Source organism: Aphis gossypii, chromosome X (assembly GCF_020184175.1).
Source record: "Aphis gossypii isolate Hap1 chromosome X, ASM2018417v2, whole genome shotgun sequence".
NCBI classification, from domain to species: domain Eukaryota; kingdom Metazoa; phylum Arthropoda; class Insecta; order Hemiptera; family Aphididae; genus Aphis; species Aphis gossypii.
In genome coordinates this window covers 30650532-30664803 of record NC_065533.1, presented here as the reverse complement: position 1 = coordinate 30664803, position 14272 = coordinate 30650532, and the positions used below count along the sequence as shown (strand labels likewise).

The 14272-nt window shown below is 28.4% G+C and overlaps 2 protein-coding genes and 1 long non-coding RNA gene across 3 annotated transcripts; 1 reads left to right on the top strand and 2 right to left on the bottom strand.

Annotated features, from left to right (window-relative positions):
- Window positions 1-259: 259 nt before the first annotated feature.
- On the bottom strand, window positions 260-3657 carry LOC126552468 (zinc finger protein 181-like). Its single transcript, XM_050207169.1, has 4 exons — window positions 3585-3657; window positions 1596-1810; window positions 907-1102; window positions 260-639 (listed from the first exon to the last, which is right to left on the bottom strand). Exons 1-4 carry the CDS (start codon window positions 3655-3657, stop codon window positions 260-262), a joined length of 864 nt encoding a protein of 287 aa, XP_050063126.1.
- Window positions 3658-6211: 2554 nt separating this feature from the next.
- LOC126552467 (ATP-dependent DNA helicase pif1-like) lies at window positions 6212-6679 on the bottom strand. The gene has a single exon (XM_050207168.1). It carries the CDS (start codon window positions 6677-6679, stop codon window positions 6212-6214), a length of 468 nt encoding a protein of 155 aa, XP_050063125.1.
- A 6079-nt stretch (window positions 6680-12758) lies between these two features.
- On the top strand, window positions 12759-13779 carry LOC126552829 (uncharacterized). The gene is made up of 3 exons (XR_007606276.1): window positions 12759-13303; window positions 13368-13542; window positions 13629-13779. It is a non-coding gene; the product is annotated as an uncharacterized LOC126552829 (long non-coding RNA).
- Window positions 13780-14272: the final 493 nt, after the last annotated feature.

The window sequence follows — 14272 nt, the reverse complement described above, 5'->3', positions numbered from 1 at the left end:
ATATGAATATACAACACAAGTTATGGGGTTGACAAGAAAAAAATCTTAAAACTTAAATTTAACTAATTTTAAAATAGGTATACCTTAAATATATTTTACTAAACACATATTTTTCTTAAAATATTTAAATTAATACATGTATTAAATACATTTAATATGCAGCATAAACTTAATCATACTGTACAAATAGTTCCATACTATTAAAAAGTCAACATGTGTTATAATTTCAACTGACTTACAACTGTATTTTTGGAACACATTAATATAAAAACGGAATATAACATGGTATTTTTTTCTTCTGGTGTGCTCTTAAGTTTGATTTAAATGTGAAAGCCGCATTGCACTTAACACATGTGTATGGTTTATCACCTGAATGTATCCTTTTATGTTGAATTAAATATCCAGAGCTACTAAAGGTTTCCAAGCAAATGTCACATTGAACAGGTTTTTTAGGTTTGTTATAAGTTATTATAGAAGAACCTGTTGTATCTGACTCAATGTGGAACTTTTTCATATGTGTTAATCGACGGGAAAGAGTACTATATGTTTTCTCACAATAATTACATTTGAATCGAAGAGATTCAATAAAATTCTTTGAATCTTGATTTGAAGTAAATTCAATCAATGGTTTTTGATCATCTTTTATTAACATATGTTTTTTTACATGTAAATTATAAGGGCCTTCCCTACTAAATTGTTGATAACAATATTGACATGCGTATGGCTTACGATCCATATGCATATTCATGTGATTTTTTAAGGCACAAATATCAGCAAAATTTTCGTTACAAGTGGTACAAAATGTTGATTTTTTCTTATTACGTTTATTTTTTTGTTTAATATTTAAGACATGGTAATTGTTCTCCGTTGAATTATGTGAAACAGTCAAAATCATTGATTCATTACCATTTGGTAAATTTATTTGATATGAATTATTTGTTTCTATGACATTTGAACTCATGTATTTTTCTTCTTTAATATTTGAATCTGGCCAATTGTGTGTTATTGAATGATGAGAAGCAACAGATACAGCTGATTGACTGTTCAAAATTTCATAGGAAGTAATTCTACCTTTGGAATTTGCATTTGAGTATTCTTCTCGCTTAGTATTTTTTATATTGCCTTGTATCTCATTGTACTTATGATGTTTTTGAACGTGCCTGTTGAGGCCAAATCTTAATTTGAATTTTTTTCCACAGTATTTACATTTATTTGTTTTTAAATTTAATTGTTTTTTATCTTCTGCCAGGTGATTTTTTAATATATCATCAAAGTTGTTAATACTATTAACTGTGACATTCTATAAGGAAAAAAATATTTATAAAAAAAATAATTAATAAATGTTGTAGTTTTTTCACGGAATTCTTATCGTAATTGGTTTACCATGCATAAGTGGTATACTACCCTTTATGTATAATATTACCTATTCAATACCTACAACTGTATACGTACATAAATGTAAATATGTACATAGATTATAACTTATAAAATTTATTATAATTTTAGAAATGTCGCTTATACAATAAAAATCTCTACTACATAGTGTATAATATATAATTATGTTTTTTGAATACCAAATTTAAAAAGAATATTACCTGAGATTCAAAGGGTAACTCCACATTATTTTGGTTGTCAACACCTTCAGACATTCCAATTGTACTATCACACAAATAATCATCCACTATATTGTCTGGAACAATTTCAATTGTACTATTCCACTCATAGTCATCAAATGTATCAGTTTCAATTTTAATAATTGTTTCAACATTTTCTTCAACTTTGCAAAATTGATGATTTTCCATAGTATTTTCTACACATAAAAATGATAATATTAATTAATTAAAATAAGTGTATGTAAATTATATTCAATCTAATAAAATTTGATTTTAATTTATAACATATTACACTAGTTTTTATATGATATACACCCAAATAGTTTTTGATAATTGTTTCACAACTAAAACTAAATTCTATTCTTAAGAGTTTGAAAAATGTACATTTTACAAAAATCAACTAAATAGAAATAAGTGAAGACAGAAGTTAAAGAGAACCTAAAGATTAAGCTATGCTATACCCTATTTATTATGCGACAAATAAAAAATGTTTATGTGGGACTAGTAAAAGATTTCTGAAATAAATTTTAATATAAATTGTTTAATGGAGTTTAGTTTATTGTTAATTAATAAACAAAAAATTATACTTTAATGCAGGGCCGTAATAGCTACCGATTAGGCTGAATAGGCTACCTACCATTTATACCTAATAATTTTACATAATGCTATTAGAAGGCCCCAAAAATACTGAAAGTACCATCTGAAATAAAAAAACACAGATGTTTGGTTGATTGGAAACTATTGTTTTTAATCAAAAATTTTTAAATAGACCAAATGTACTAATTTCATTAAACTATTTTGATTTGTGTTAATAATATGGTATTACATAAGCATGCATATAAGATACGTGGGACCTCCCCTAAAAATTCTTTTGTCAACAAAAAAGATATATAAAGAGAATTTCAAAACACTAAAATTTTATTATATATATATATATATTTATAATAAGATAAGAAAGCATCGGCAGTGGTTAAGATAATGTTTTGGTAGGAGAAAATAATGATTGAAATATGCATACAATAACCTTAAAGCTTATTTAAACGTTAGAACTTTTTATAATTATGTTTTTTATTTCCAAATGTACACAACAAAAACTGTTGATATTTTTATGTTAAACTTAATTGTATAAAACTAAAACGAACATATAATATGGCATATGGATTAATATAGCCCACCATAGTGACCATACATGAATTATGTAAAGATTAATAATTCTAAAGATTGTTGTCACAAATCAACACTGTAGTTAAAAAAACTGAAAAGTGATTCAGAACGCTGAAGCTCCAAATCGCCTCCTCTGACAACAAAAGCACAATATGTCTCTGCCTGTATATACAATAATAAATATATCTAAGACAATGCAATTTCATACAACGAATTTGTTTAAAATGAATATTTTTTGTTGGAAATGTTAGATGCTATTAAAAAATAAAAAGTATTTAAAATGCTACTAAAATAGTGTTACCTAGTCTCAATTATTAGACCCATATCCAAGATCAGAAACTTGTAACTTAAGTAAATCAACTATGAAAATAGTCAATAAATTCAACAGTGAAAAAACATATAAATAGGTTGACTTACTATTTAATCGGCCAGTGATAGACAAGAGTCGTTCCCAATAACGTCAAAAGCAAACCCAGAATTCAAAAACCGTACTGAGTTGTCAGGCTACGAGCCCGAATCTTGATCAATAATACACAGTCCTATGTCAGCTTCATATATTGAAAACAAAACTCAAAGCAATTTGCATATTAATTAAATGAGTATTAGAATATAATATATTTTAGATTTGAATTGTTCAACACATATAACAAAACCAATATGACAAATTAAAGCACATTTAAACAAAATTGAAGAGCTTCTATAACATTTTAATAAGAGGTTATGTTTACTATTTGCTATATCAGTGCTGCCTTTATCTGGGAAATATGAGATTTTTGGTTATGTTGGCAATATGCATGACTCACTTACCAGCAGGTACCACCAATAACCCTGCAACTAGTTTATATTGTGTATAAACCATTGAACTTGATCCATTGATCATATAGTAAGATTTTACTATTGTTTTCATTTAATGTTGTAATAATGTTCAAAAAGTTATATTATGATTGAACTACATTTAACAATGATCAATTTGGTATAGATTCAACTGTAAGAAATGAAAACATAACTTATTATTAACAAATTTAAAGTGAACTTGTTACGTTAACATACATATTAATAATATGATTTTACTTTTTTTTTTACATTTTATATTATAATAATGTTGAAATAGTTTTATTATAATCAATATACATTTAATAATGATCAACTTGTTATAGTTTGAACTTTTAGAAATGAAAATTGAATTTGGTATAAGCAAATATAAAGTGAACTAGGAACGTTTAAATCCATATTAATAATAAGATTTTACTATTTTTTTATATTTAATATTATAATAATGTTGAAAAGTTATATTATAGTTAAACTACATTTGAATCAATTGGTTAAAATTTAACTGTTAAAAATTAAAATATAATATATTATTAACAAATTTAAAGTGAACTTTTTACGTTTACATACATATTTATAATATAATTTTACTTTTTTTTTACATTTTATATTATGATAATGTTGAATAAGTTATATTATAATTAATCTACGTTTAACAATGATCAACTTGTTGTAGTATGAAAAGTTAGAAATGAAAATTGAATTTGGTATAAGCAAATATAAAGTAAACTAGGTACGTTTACATCCATATTAATAATAAGATTTTACTATTTTTTACATTTAATGTTGTAATAATGTTCAAAAAGTTATATTATGATTGAACTACATTTAACAATGATCAATTTGGTATAGATTCAACTGTAAGAAATGAAAACATAACTTATTATTAACAAATTTAAAGTGAACTTGTTACGTTAACATACATATTAATAATATGATTTTACTTTTTTTTTTACATTTTATATTATAATAATGTTGAAATAGTTTTATTATAATCAATATACATTTAATAATGATCAACTTGTTATAGTTTGAACTTTTAGAAATGAAAATTGAATTTGGTATAAGCAAATATAAAGTGAACTAGGAACGTTTAAATCCATATTAATAATAAGATTTTACTATTTTTTTATATTTAATATTATAATAATGTTGAAAAGTTATATTATAGTTAAACTACATTTGAATCAATGGTTAAAATTTAACTGTTAAAAATTAAAATATAATATATTATTAACAAATTTAAAGTGAACTTTTTACGTTTACATACATATTTATAATATAATTTTACTTTTTTTTTACATTTTATATTATAATAATGTTGAAATAGTTTTATTATAATCAATATACATTTAATAATGATCAACTTGTTATAGTTTGAACTTTTAGAAATGAAAATTGAATTTGGTATAAGCAAATATAAAGTGAACTAGGAACGTTTAAATCCATATTAATAATAAGATTTTACTATTTTTTTATATTTAATATTATAATAATGTTGAAAAGTTATATTATAGTTAAACTACATTTGAATCAATTGGTTAAAATTTAACTGTTAAAAATTAAAATATAATATATTATTAACAAATTTAAAGTGAACTTTTTACGTTTACATACATATTTATAATATAATTTTACTTTTTTTTTACATTTTATATTATGATAATGTTGAATAAGTTATATTATAATTAATCTACGTTTAACAATGATCAACTTGTTGTAGTATGAAAAGTTAGAAATGAAAATTGAATTTGGTATAAGCAAATATAAAGTAAACTAGGTACGTTTACATCCATATTAATAATAAGATTTTACTATTTTTTACATTTAATGTTGTAATAATGTTCAAAAAGTTATATTATGAATAAACAACATTTAAAATTGATTAATTTGGTTATAATTAATTTTAAAAATAATTCTTTTTATAAATATATTTTACAAATATTTTTGTTTTATTTTACAATTTGAAAATAATTTTTTTTTTCTAAATGTATTTTGAAAATATTTTTTTTTATAAATATATTTTGTTATAATTTTTTTTTTTTATATATTTTTTTTTATAAATATATTTTAAAATATTTTTGTTTTATTTTACAATTCGAAAATAATTTTTTTTTTATTATTTATTTTTTGTCATAAATATATTTTGTTAATAATTTTTATTTTTATTTTATATTTTTTTTTAAAAATAATTTTTCATTATTAATATATTTTAAAAATAATTTATTTTTAAAGAAATTATTTGAAAAAATAAAAAAATATTTAAAAAATTTATTTATTTTTTTACAAATATATTTTGAAAAAAAATAGGTTAATACAAGGGTAAATACATGTAGTTACGGCAAAATATGTAGAATTGTAAAATAAAATATGGTTCATTACATTGGAAATCGATTGAAACGAATTTTTCACTTACCTAAATTAACTTATAAATTAACATTAAAACATATATTTATATATAAATCTGAGCTCTCGTAATGGCTAATGAATATACCTAACCATCTTGTACAGTTGTACATTAAATTAAATGTAATTTGTTCACGTTTTTGAATTATTTACATTTGATAAAATTTATTTGTATTCGTTTTTAAATATTATAAAAATATTTACTTAGCCTTAACTTCATCTGCTCGACTTCCTCTTGGTATAACTGGTAGAGTTTGCCTAAAGTCTCCAGTTAAAAGAACAGTTACTTCTCCCATCACTTCATTTTTATTTCTTATATCTTTAAGAGATCTATCAAGTGCCTCAAAACCTCTTTTATGCGCCATAGTGCTTTCATCCCAAACAATAAACTTAGAATTGCGAAACACTTTGGCTATATTACTTTGTTTTGGTATATTACATATTGGCGTTTCTATGCTAATGAGATCGAGAGGCTGTTTGAATGCTGAGTGGGCCGTCCTCCCCCCCTCCAAAAGCATAGCAGCAATGCCAGAAGATGCAACAGCCAAAGCAATACTACGATTGCTCCTTACTTTTGTCAAAAGCAAGTTTATAAGAAAAGTTTTTCCTGTTCCTGCAGGAGCATTTAAGAAAATTTTTTTTCCAGTATCAGATTTAATGCTGTGCATTATCCGACTATAGACATTGTATTGCTTGTTCGTCATCGAGCATACGACGCTCTGCAGTATCCACTTATGTTTTGCCATGGCGAGGACGGATACTCTATTGACATACCATTGTGTAATCTCACTACGAAATTACCTCTTGAAAAAAAAGTTTCTGCGGCATCGTTTTATGCTTACCGAATTATGATTAGGCAAGGTGAAGTTAACCATATTGTATACTTCCGCTCCCTCTTCAGTCAGTTTTTGGTCGATATATACGCAAAAATTGAAACTGGAAGGTTGAATTGTATTAAGAATCATCAGAAACAGCTAAGAGCTGAGAACTATATTCATCTCAAAGATGCTGTGGGGAGTAATGATGTTAATGCAACTGATCTAGGTCAAATCGTAGTACTTCCTTCATCATTTACGGGCGGACCTAGGTATATGCATGAACGAACTCAAGATGCCATGACATATTTCCGAGTACATGGTCGCCCTGATCTATTCATCACATTTACATGTAACCATACTTGGAAAGACATCATAGATGCACTGTTTTCTGGACAAAAGCCGCACGATCGTCATGACATTATAGCGAGAGTATTTCATATTAAAGTAAAGAAATTAATGGCACTCTTGACTAAAGGAAAATTATTTGGTGACGTAAGGTGCTATATGTATTCTGTGGAGTGGCAAAAGCGAGGATTGCCTCACGTTCACATCTTACTGTGGCTACAGAATCGAATTTCATCAAACATAATTGATAATGTCATCAGTGCCGAAATACCAGACCCCGAGCAAGATCCTCTTTTATATGACATCGTCAAAAGTAACATGGTTCATGGTCCCTGCGGCAGCTTAAACCCTAATGCTCCCTGCATGAAAGAAAATACATGCAGTAAAAGATACCCTAGAAAACTTTGCTGAGAAACACAGACAGGAGACGATGGATACCTAGAGTACAAGAGGAGGTCTACAAATGACGGTGGTTTCACTGTAAGAGTTAAGGGACTTGATTTAGACAACCATTGGGTTGTGCCTTACAACCCAGTCTTATTACGTACTTTCAATTGTCACATCAATGTAAAGATATGTCATTCTGTTAAGTATATTAAGTACATCTGTAAGTATGTAAACAAGGGCAGTGACCAAGCAACGTTTACGATAGAAAACCAGAAGGATGAGATTACAATGTACGAAAGTGGTAGGTATATCAGTAGTGCCGAAGCAGTATGGAGAATATTATCATTTTCCATTCATGAACGATATTCTACGGTTTTTCATCTAGCCGTCAACCTTGAGAATGGTCAGCGAGTATACTTCACCCCTAATAACTTGGCAGAAAGCTTAATAATCCTACTAAGACTACGCTTTTACCATTTTTTGAGTTATGCAAAACTGACGTTTTCGCAAAAACTCTCCTTTATTCGGAAGTGCCTTCTTACTTTGTATTTAAAAATAATAAGTTTTAAAGAAGGAAGCAGGGAAGGAATGTAGATGGCTGGCCGACCGTCAAGAAGGACGATGCATTAGGAAGAGTACTTCCATCAATACTATCCATCCACACAATACTGAATGCTACTATCTTCGTATGCTTCTTCGTGAAATTAGAGGACCAACATCTTTTTCAGACCTAAAGACTGTTAATGGTATTCTCCATAATACATTCCAATCTGCCTGTAATGTGTTAGATTTGCTTGAAGATGATAATCACTGGAACAATACGTTAAATGAAGCTTCTTTGAGTGATTCTCTTTCCAAGCTGCGCGAACTATTTACAGTAATGTTAGTATTTTGTCAATTATCGGATCACTTAACTCTTTGGGATACACACACATAAAAACAATCTTTCAGAGGATATTATCCGACAAATGGATGCTGACCAAAAAGATGAGGCTCACAACAAATGTTTGATACAAATTGAAGATGCAGTGCTTGCTGTAGGAGGTCAGAGTATATCAAATTATGGACTACCTCAGCCAACAAGGACAGAAAATAACTTTGAAAACATAGTCTATCAGAGAGAGATAAACTACGGCCTGAATACCTTAACAAAGGTAGTAGTGAGCAACGAGGCCTTACTGACGAACAAGCAATACAATGTCTATAGTCGGATAATGCACAGCATTAAATCTGATACTAGAAAAAATTTTTTCTTAAATGCTATATCAAAAATATTAGTATTAAACAATAAACAATTTATAGCTACCAAAGTGTGTAAATAGTTTAAATATTTCAATTGATTTTCTTTTTAGTTTCAAGAAAACTTGAATTTGGTGATGATAAAAACAAATCATGTAAATATATTAGTGTGATATGTTTGTATATATTATTATAAGCTTTAGGTGCCTACTGTATACATTTTTCTATGAATTTCACTGATACACTGTAGTTTATTATCGTGCTTTGAAGTACGATGTCTTTATTTTCAAATGGCTGACTTCCAATTATCAGAGCTATTTCATTTTGTGTTGGTGCGTTAAAGCGACCAACATGAGCATTATTTAGTTTTCTGTCTGCACGGATGACCACTTTAAATTCTTTACAGTTCTTTTGCACCGCATTAACCGTGGTCTTAAATTGTTTGACATAACTGTTTTTTTCATGGAGCATGCTTTGCAATTGTTTGACCAACCCTGGTTTGACGTTAGGAAAATTGCCGCACCTTGAGCGTACTTCCCTCTCATCCTCACTTACAAAATATATTTGTAAAAATTGGGCATTCTGATCAGGTTTATGCATGAGACTCCCTACCAAATGATACACCTGGCCTTGAACTTTGAAAGTAGGCATAAATCCTTCTGTTACAATTTTTTTAGCCCCAAATGATGTCATTTGAAATTACCCATTGTATTTTCGTATAAGGTCCATAAAATGATTATGATGGGGGTGTCTGTCCATAAGCAGGCTGTTGAGAGGTTCTGGCAAATGTTCAAAAGATGGAAGCTGCACTTTTCCATTATTGCAGCACATTCCGGGGGTTTTTTCTTTCCATTTTAGAGCATTGCAGTATTTGCACTTGTGGTTCATAGAACCAAGAACTATGGTTTTTTCTGCCTCATAAGCCAGGTCAGGATTGTACGTCATTCCTTAGTTGACCATTATTTTCCATGGAAGTGTCAGTCTTTCAACTTTCCGGCAGCTCTGCCTACCTCAGGATTATCTAGCTGGTACCTGGCAACTGCAGATCTGTTCACTAAAGGATTACAAAGTGCATATGTCTTTGCCGCGTTTTGAAGTTGTTTTTTTCTTATATTGCCAGTGTATCTGGCACTGCGTTTTCTACCCTTCGTCAGGGATAAAGAGAAAGGTGATTGCTGTAATGTGGAGTCTCTCTGAGGGATCAATATTTCTGACTCATTAGGCAGGTAGACATAAAAATGGCCCCTAGATAGATTTTGCGTAAAACGCATCCTCAACACAAGTAACCTTCAATACCAAAACGCTCATAGAGTTGATAATTGCGGTAAACTTCAAAAGCGTAGTGGAACAATTGTCCAGCGGCCACCAATTCACATAAACCACCATAAGTTTATAATTGAGACATGTCAGCAAAATACTCAGCGGAACTCATATAGTTGTCCCCATTGTTGTCGTGAGACATGATAGAAAACTCCGTCCAATTTTTTGTTACGTGGCTCACAATAAGCTTGCGTATTTCTCTGGCCATTTGCTCAGTTCCGTACATAAGATAGGAGAGCGAATTAAATAAACATGCACCATTTCATGTGAGATACCATTTCCCTATTCACGTTTTATAACTCGATGACAACGGTGGCTGATCGGTTAATGGTGGGGAGTGAGTAGGGCTGACGGAGTTGTAGGCAGCACGTATTCACCATTTCGCGTTATCTTTGTACTTTGACCGTCTACCGACCGTACCTATTGTATGTTGCAATCGCGGGTCGCCGATAACTTCGACTATAGGCTATATATAATTGATTGTTATTATTAAATTGTGAATTCCACTTACTATTAGCACTACCAATACACTGAACAGCGATTAACAATTGGAAAAAAATACATATATATAGCTATATAAAATGTATACAAACTTTAAAAAAATGACTAAATGTAAATGTATCAACACATAAATCAGGTTGTTATTGCAACTATTTATAAACAAAAATTCCATCGTAAATCACAAAATCCCCGTTTTAGCAACCCTTTAAAATGCGAATTTTGAAAAATCCTTTCTTAGTGCACCTCTACGTTGCTTAAGGAACCTCTGTACAAAATTTGAAGTTCCTATACCCAGTGGTTTGGTCTGGGCGTTGATGAGTGAATCGGGGCGGTCTCCTATATGTATATAGATATATTATATATCTATTATTCTATTATACAAACGTATATAAATGTACGCATACCTCATATATTTTTTAGGAGATAGTGATAGTAGTGTCACTAAACGATTAAATGACAGAATGCCTTATGGACTAAACTTTCATATACGAAAAATTGAGTGTCGTAATCATCTCTTGAGGAATTATGCCACAAAACTTACTGTGTTGGCCGAAAACACAAAATATCCTATTCGAATAAGAAAATATATTTTAGCAAACATACTGAGATTCCGAAGCGATGTTACAAAAGCTGTCACGCACTGGAGAGGAGCTACTGATATAACAAAGTTGGACAAAATAAAAGGTACAGTTTATTTGATATGTAAAGATATAAAACTATGCAGTATTCAATATATTATGCATAACATATTTAAATGTAAATGCATTTAGAACCATGATTAATGATCTATAAATGAATAATTTGTTTACCTTAGGTATTTGAAAAGACTTATCAAATGCACCGTTTCATCGCTTAGGTCAACATACTCAATGTAATTCTTATTTTTGTAATAAAAATGAAAATAATGAAAATAATTTGAACTTAGTACCAGAAGCAAGCCACGGAGGCATTATGCAAGAGATAGAAAACTGTGTACAACGATTAGTAAATAATGCAGAAAGTTTGTTGGAAAATAAGGACAATAATGCATGCGAACAATTCAATTCAATAATCAATAAGCATATTGCCGGAAAAAGACTTAACTTTTCTGGGAGAAAAAGTTATTCTGCAAGAGTTGAAACTGCAGTGGGCGTAGACCATTTGGGCGAATCGACCCAAAATATAGTCTGTTTGGGCAAATAACTATATACCGTTTGGGCGAAGTTTTAGTCAACTAAAACTACCGTTTAGGCGAATAGATATATACCGTTTGGGCGAGAATTATTAAATTAAAAATACCGTTTGAACTTAATGAAAATGCTTATAATATACACTTAACAATTAATTAAACAAAATCATATAAAATGTATGTAATTTACAGTCAAAAATCATATTAAATATAAATATTTAATAATAAGTCAACAATTTTAAATAAAATTACATATAATATAATTATAGTACTGTTTAGAATAATTTATAATTAATAATAGTGATTAATAACGATTAGCAATAATATCATCAGTATCTGTCACCCGGTTTTTACCTCGCACAGGTAAAAATAATTTCACTCGCCCAAACGGTACAAATGATAGTCGCACAAACGGATTATTATTTTTTTGGTAAAAAGTATTACCTTCGCCCAAATGACCACCGCCCGCTGCAGTCATATCGTTCAATTCCAAGGAGTATATAACAAAAGTTCATAAAAAAATGACCAATAATTTTAGTCCAGATGCCCAACTACTTTTTGTTACTTTTTGTTATATTACTTTTAATTTAATTTTATTATTTTAGTCATTAATAAATTTGTTTTGACATAATTTTTAGGAAGATACGCACAAAAGTACTTGAAAAATTATAATAGAATAAAAGGAAATACAGCAAGAAGAAGGAAATTATTTCCTAATAACCATAAAATTAAAAAACCTCATTCCAATGGACCTGATGCGGATTATGGTATGGCTATATTTACTTATTTCTTATTAGTTTTTTTTTTTTTAAATATTATACGTATTTATATTTAATTTTATAAATATTATAATATTTATAAGTAGTAATGACTATTATTATTATGAGTAGAAACGTATTATTCGTATTTGTAAAATAAAATATTATACTTCACAAAATTGTAAACATTTAGGTTTGGCAGAGCCTTTAATAGACGTTCTGTCAATAAATAATTTGGAAGAAAAAAAAACACATTTTTAGAAATATTAAAAAAAAACTAACGTGACTGAAATTGAAATGTCTACAAAAGGTCAAAATGAGTGTCAAAAGTGGTTTCAAGAGCGAAAATTACGTTTGACAGCATCAAATTTTGGCCAAATTTGTAAATTAAGGAAAATACAGTGTATTCAATGTTGTACGCTCCCGCGCCTCATGCTAAATCTTTACAGTATGGACGAGTGACAGAAGCTGTTGCTCGTAAAAAAGCAGAGGAAATTATTGGGGAAACTGTGAAGATGTGTGGTTTAATAATATTTAAATTCCTGAAATTCCATATTTAGCAGCTAGTCCGGGTGTATTAAAATTTTATATTTTTATACAACTATAAATTATAACGATAAACTGTATTTTAAATTTTTATCATATAATAATTTTTTCTAAGATGGTTTGATTGGAGACTCTTGTATACTTGAGATAAAATGCCCATTTTCTGCCAAAGATACCAGAAATGCTGTTGATGCCGTTAACAATAAACTAGTATGTTAAATTATTTTTATATATTATATAATTACAACTTACATTTTTGTATCAACTATTTCAGTTACAATGTTGCATAGTTGTAGGTGATTCCATACAATTGAAGAAAAATCATTCATATATTATTATCAGGTGATAGGTCAGTTAGATGTATCCCGTAGAGAAACGTGTTATTTCGTTATTTATGCCGCTAATTGGATTACTTTTTGGGATTCAAAAATGGTCAATTATTTAACAACGTAATGTCTTTAGAATGCCTAAGTCATATTAGCTTAAGAAAACAAATTCATTTTTATATCGTATCTAATCAACGTTTTTGTTTTAGATTCTACTTGGAAGTTTTATTACCAGAAATAGTTGATCCTCTATATCCCAAAAGGATGCTCAAAACGGATATAAGAGAAAAGACTGGTGATAACGTATAATATGTGTACTCCAACAATATTTTCAATATAGTTTTCGGATGACTATTATTATTTGACTCATAAATTATAAATTATTAAATTATTATTAGAAATATCATTACCTAGGTACACGTATAATATTATAATCATCGTACCTAATTTATATGATTTATATTATTTATATTATTTAGTATAACTCCTCTATTAAAATGTGTAATAAAATGTAATGTTGGTTGATAGATGATAGTCTACCGAGTACATAATGTTATATTATATTAGGTATAATTGTGTGTGATAACGTTTGTTTTTATGTAGATAAAAAGATGCAACGTTTTAAACATAAAAATTACTATTAATTTATGTTATAGTAATTTATTATTACTATTTAATATAGCTCAGGAAGTAATCACGCGATAATTAAAACTAAAGATGTTAAGTAAAATAAGTATTATGTAAACATAGGTAAATATATTTAGATAAACAGGATTTCTTATAAATAGTTAGTTAGTGAGTGCGTGCCATCCTACTGGACATAGTATAATAAGCGTGAAATGAACACGATGAC

Coding starts and splice junctions, on each gene's coding strand:
- LOC126552467 (XM_050207168.1), bottom strand. CDS start 6,679: ATGCACAGCATTAAATCTGATACTGGAAAAAAAATTTTCTTAAATGCT.
- LOC126552468 (XM_050207169.1), bottom strand. CDS start 3,657: ATGATCAATGGATCAAGTTCAATGGTTTATACACAATATAAACTAGTT. Junction 1,811..3,584: donor GTTATTGGTGGTACCTGCTG/GTAAGTGAGTCA, acceptor TTTTATGTGTAG/AAAATACTATGGAAAATCAT. Junction 1,103..1,595: donor AGTTACCCTTTGAATCTCAG/GTAATATTCTTT, acceptor AAAAATACTAAG/CGAGAAGAATACTCAAATGC.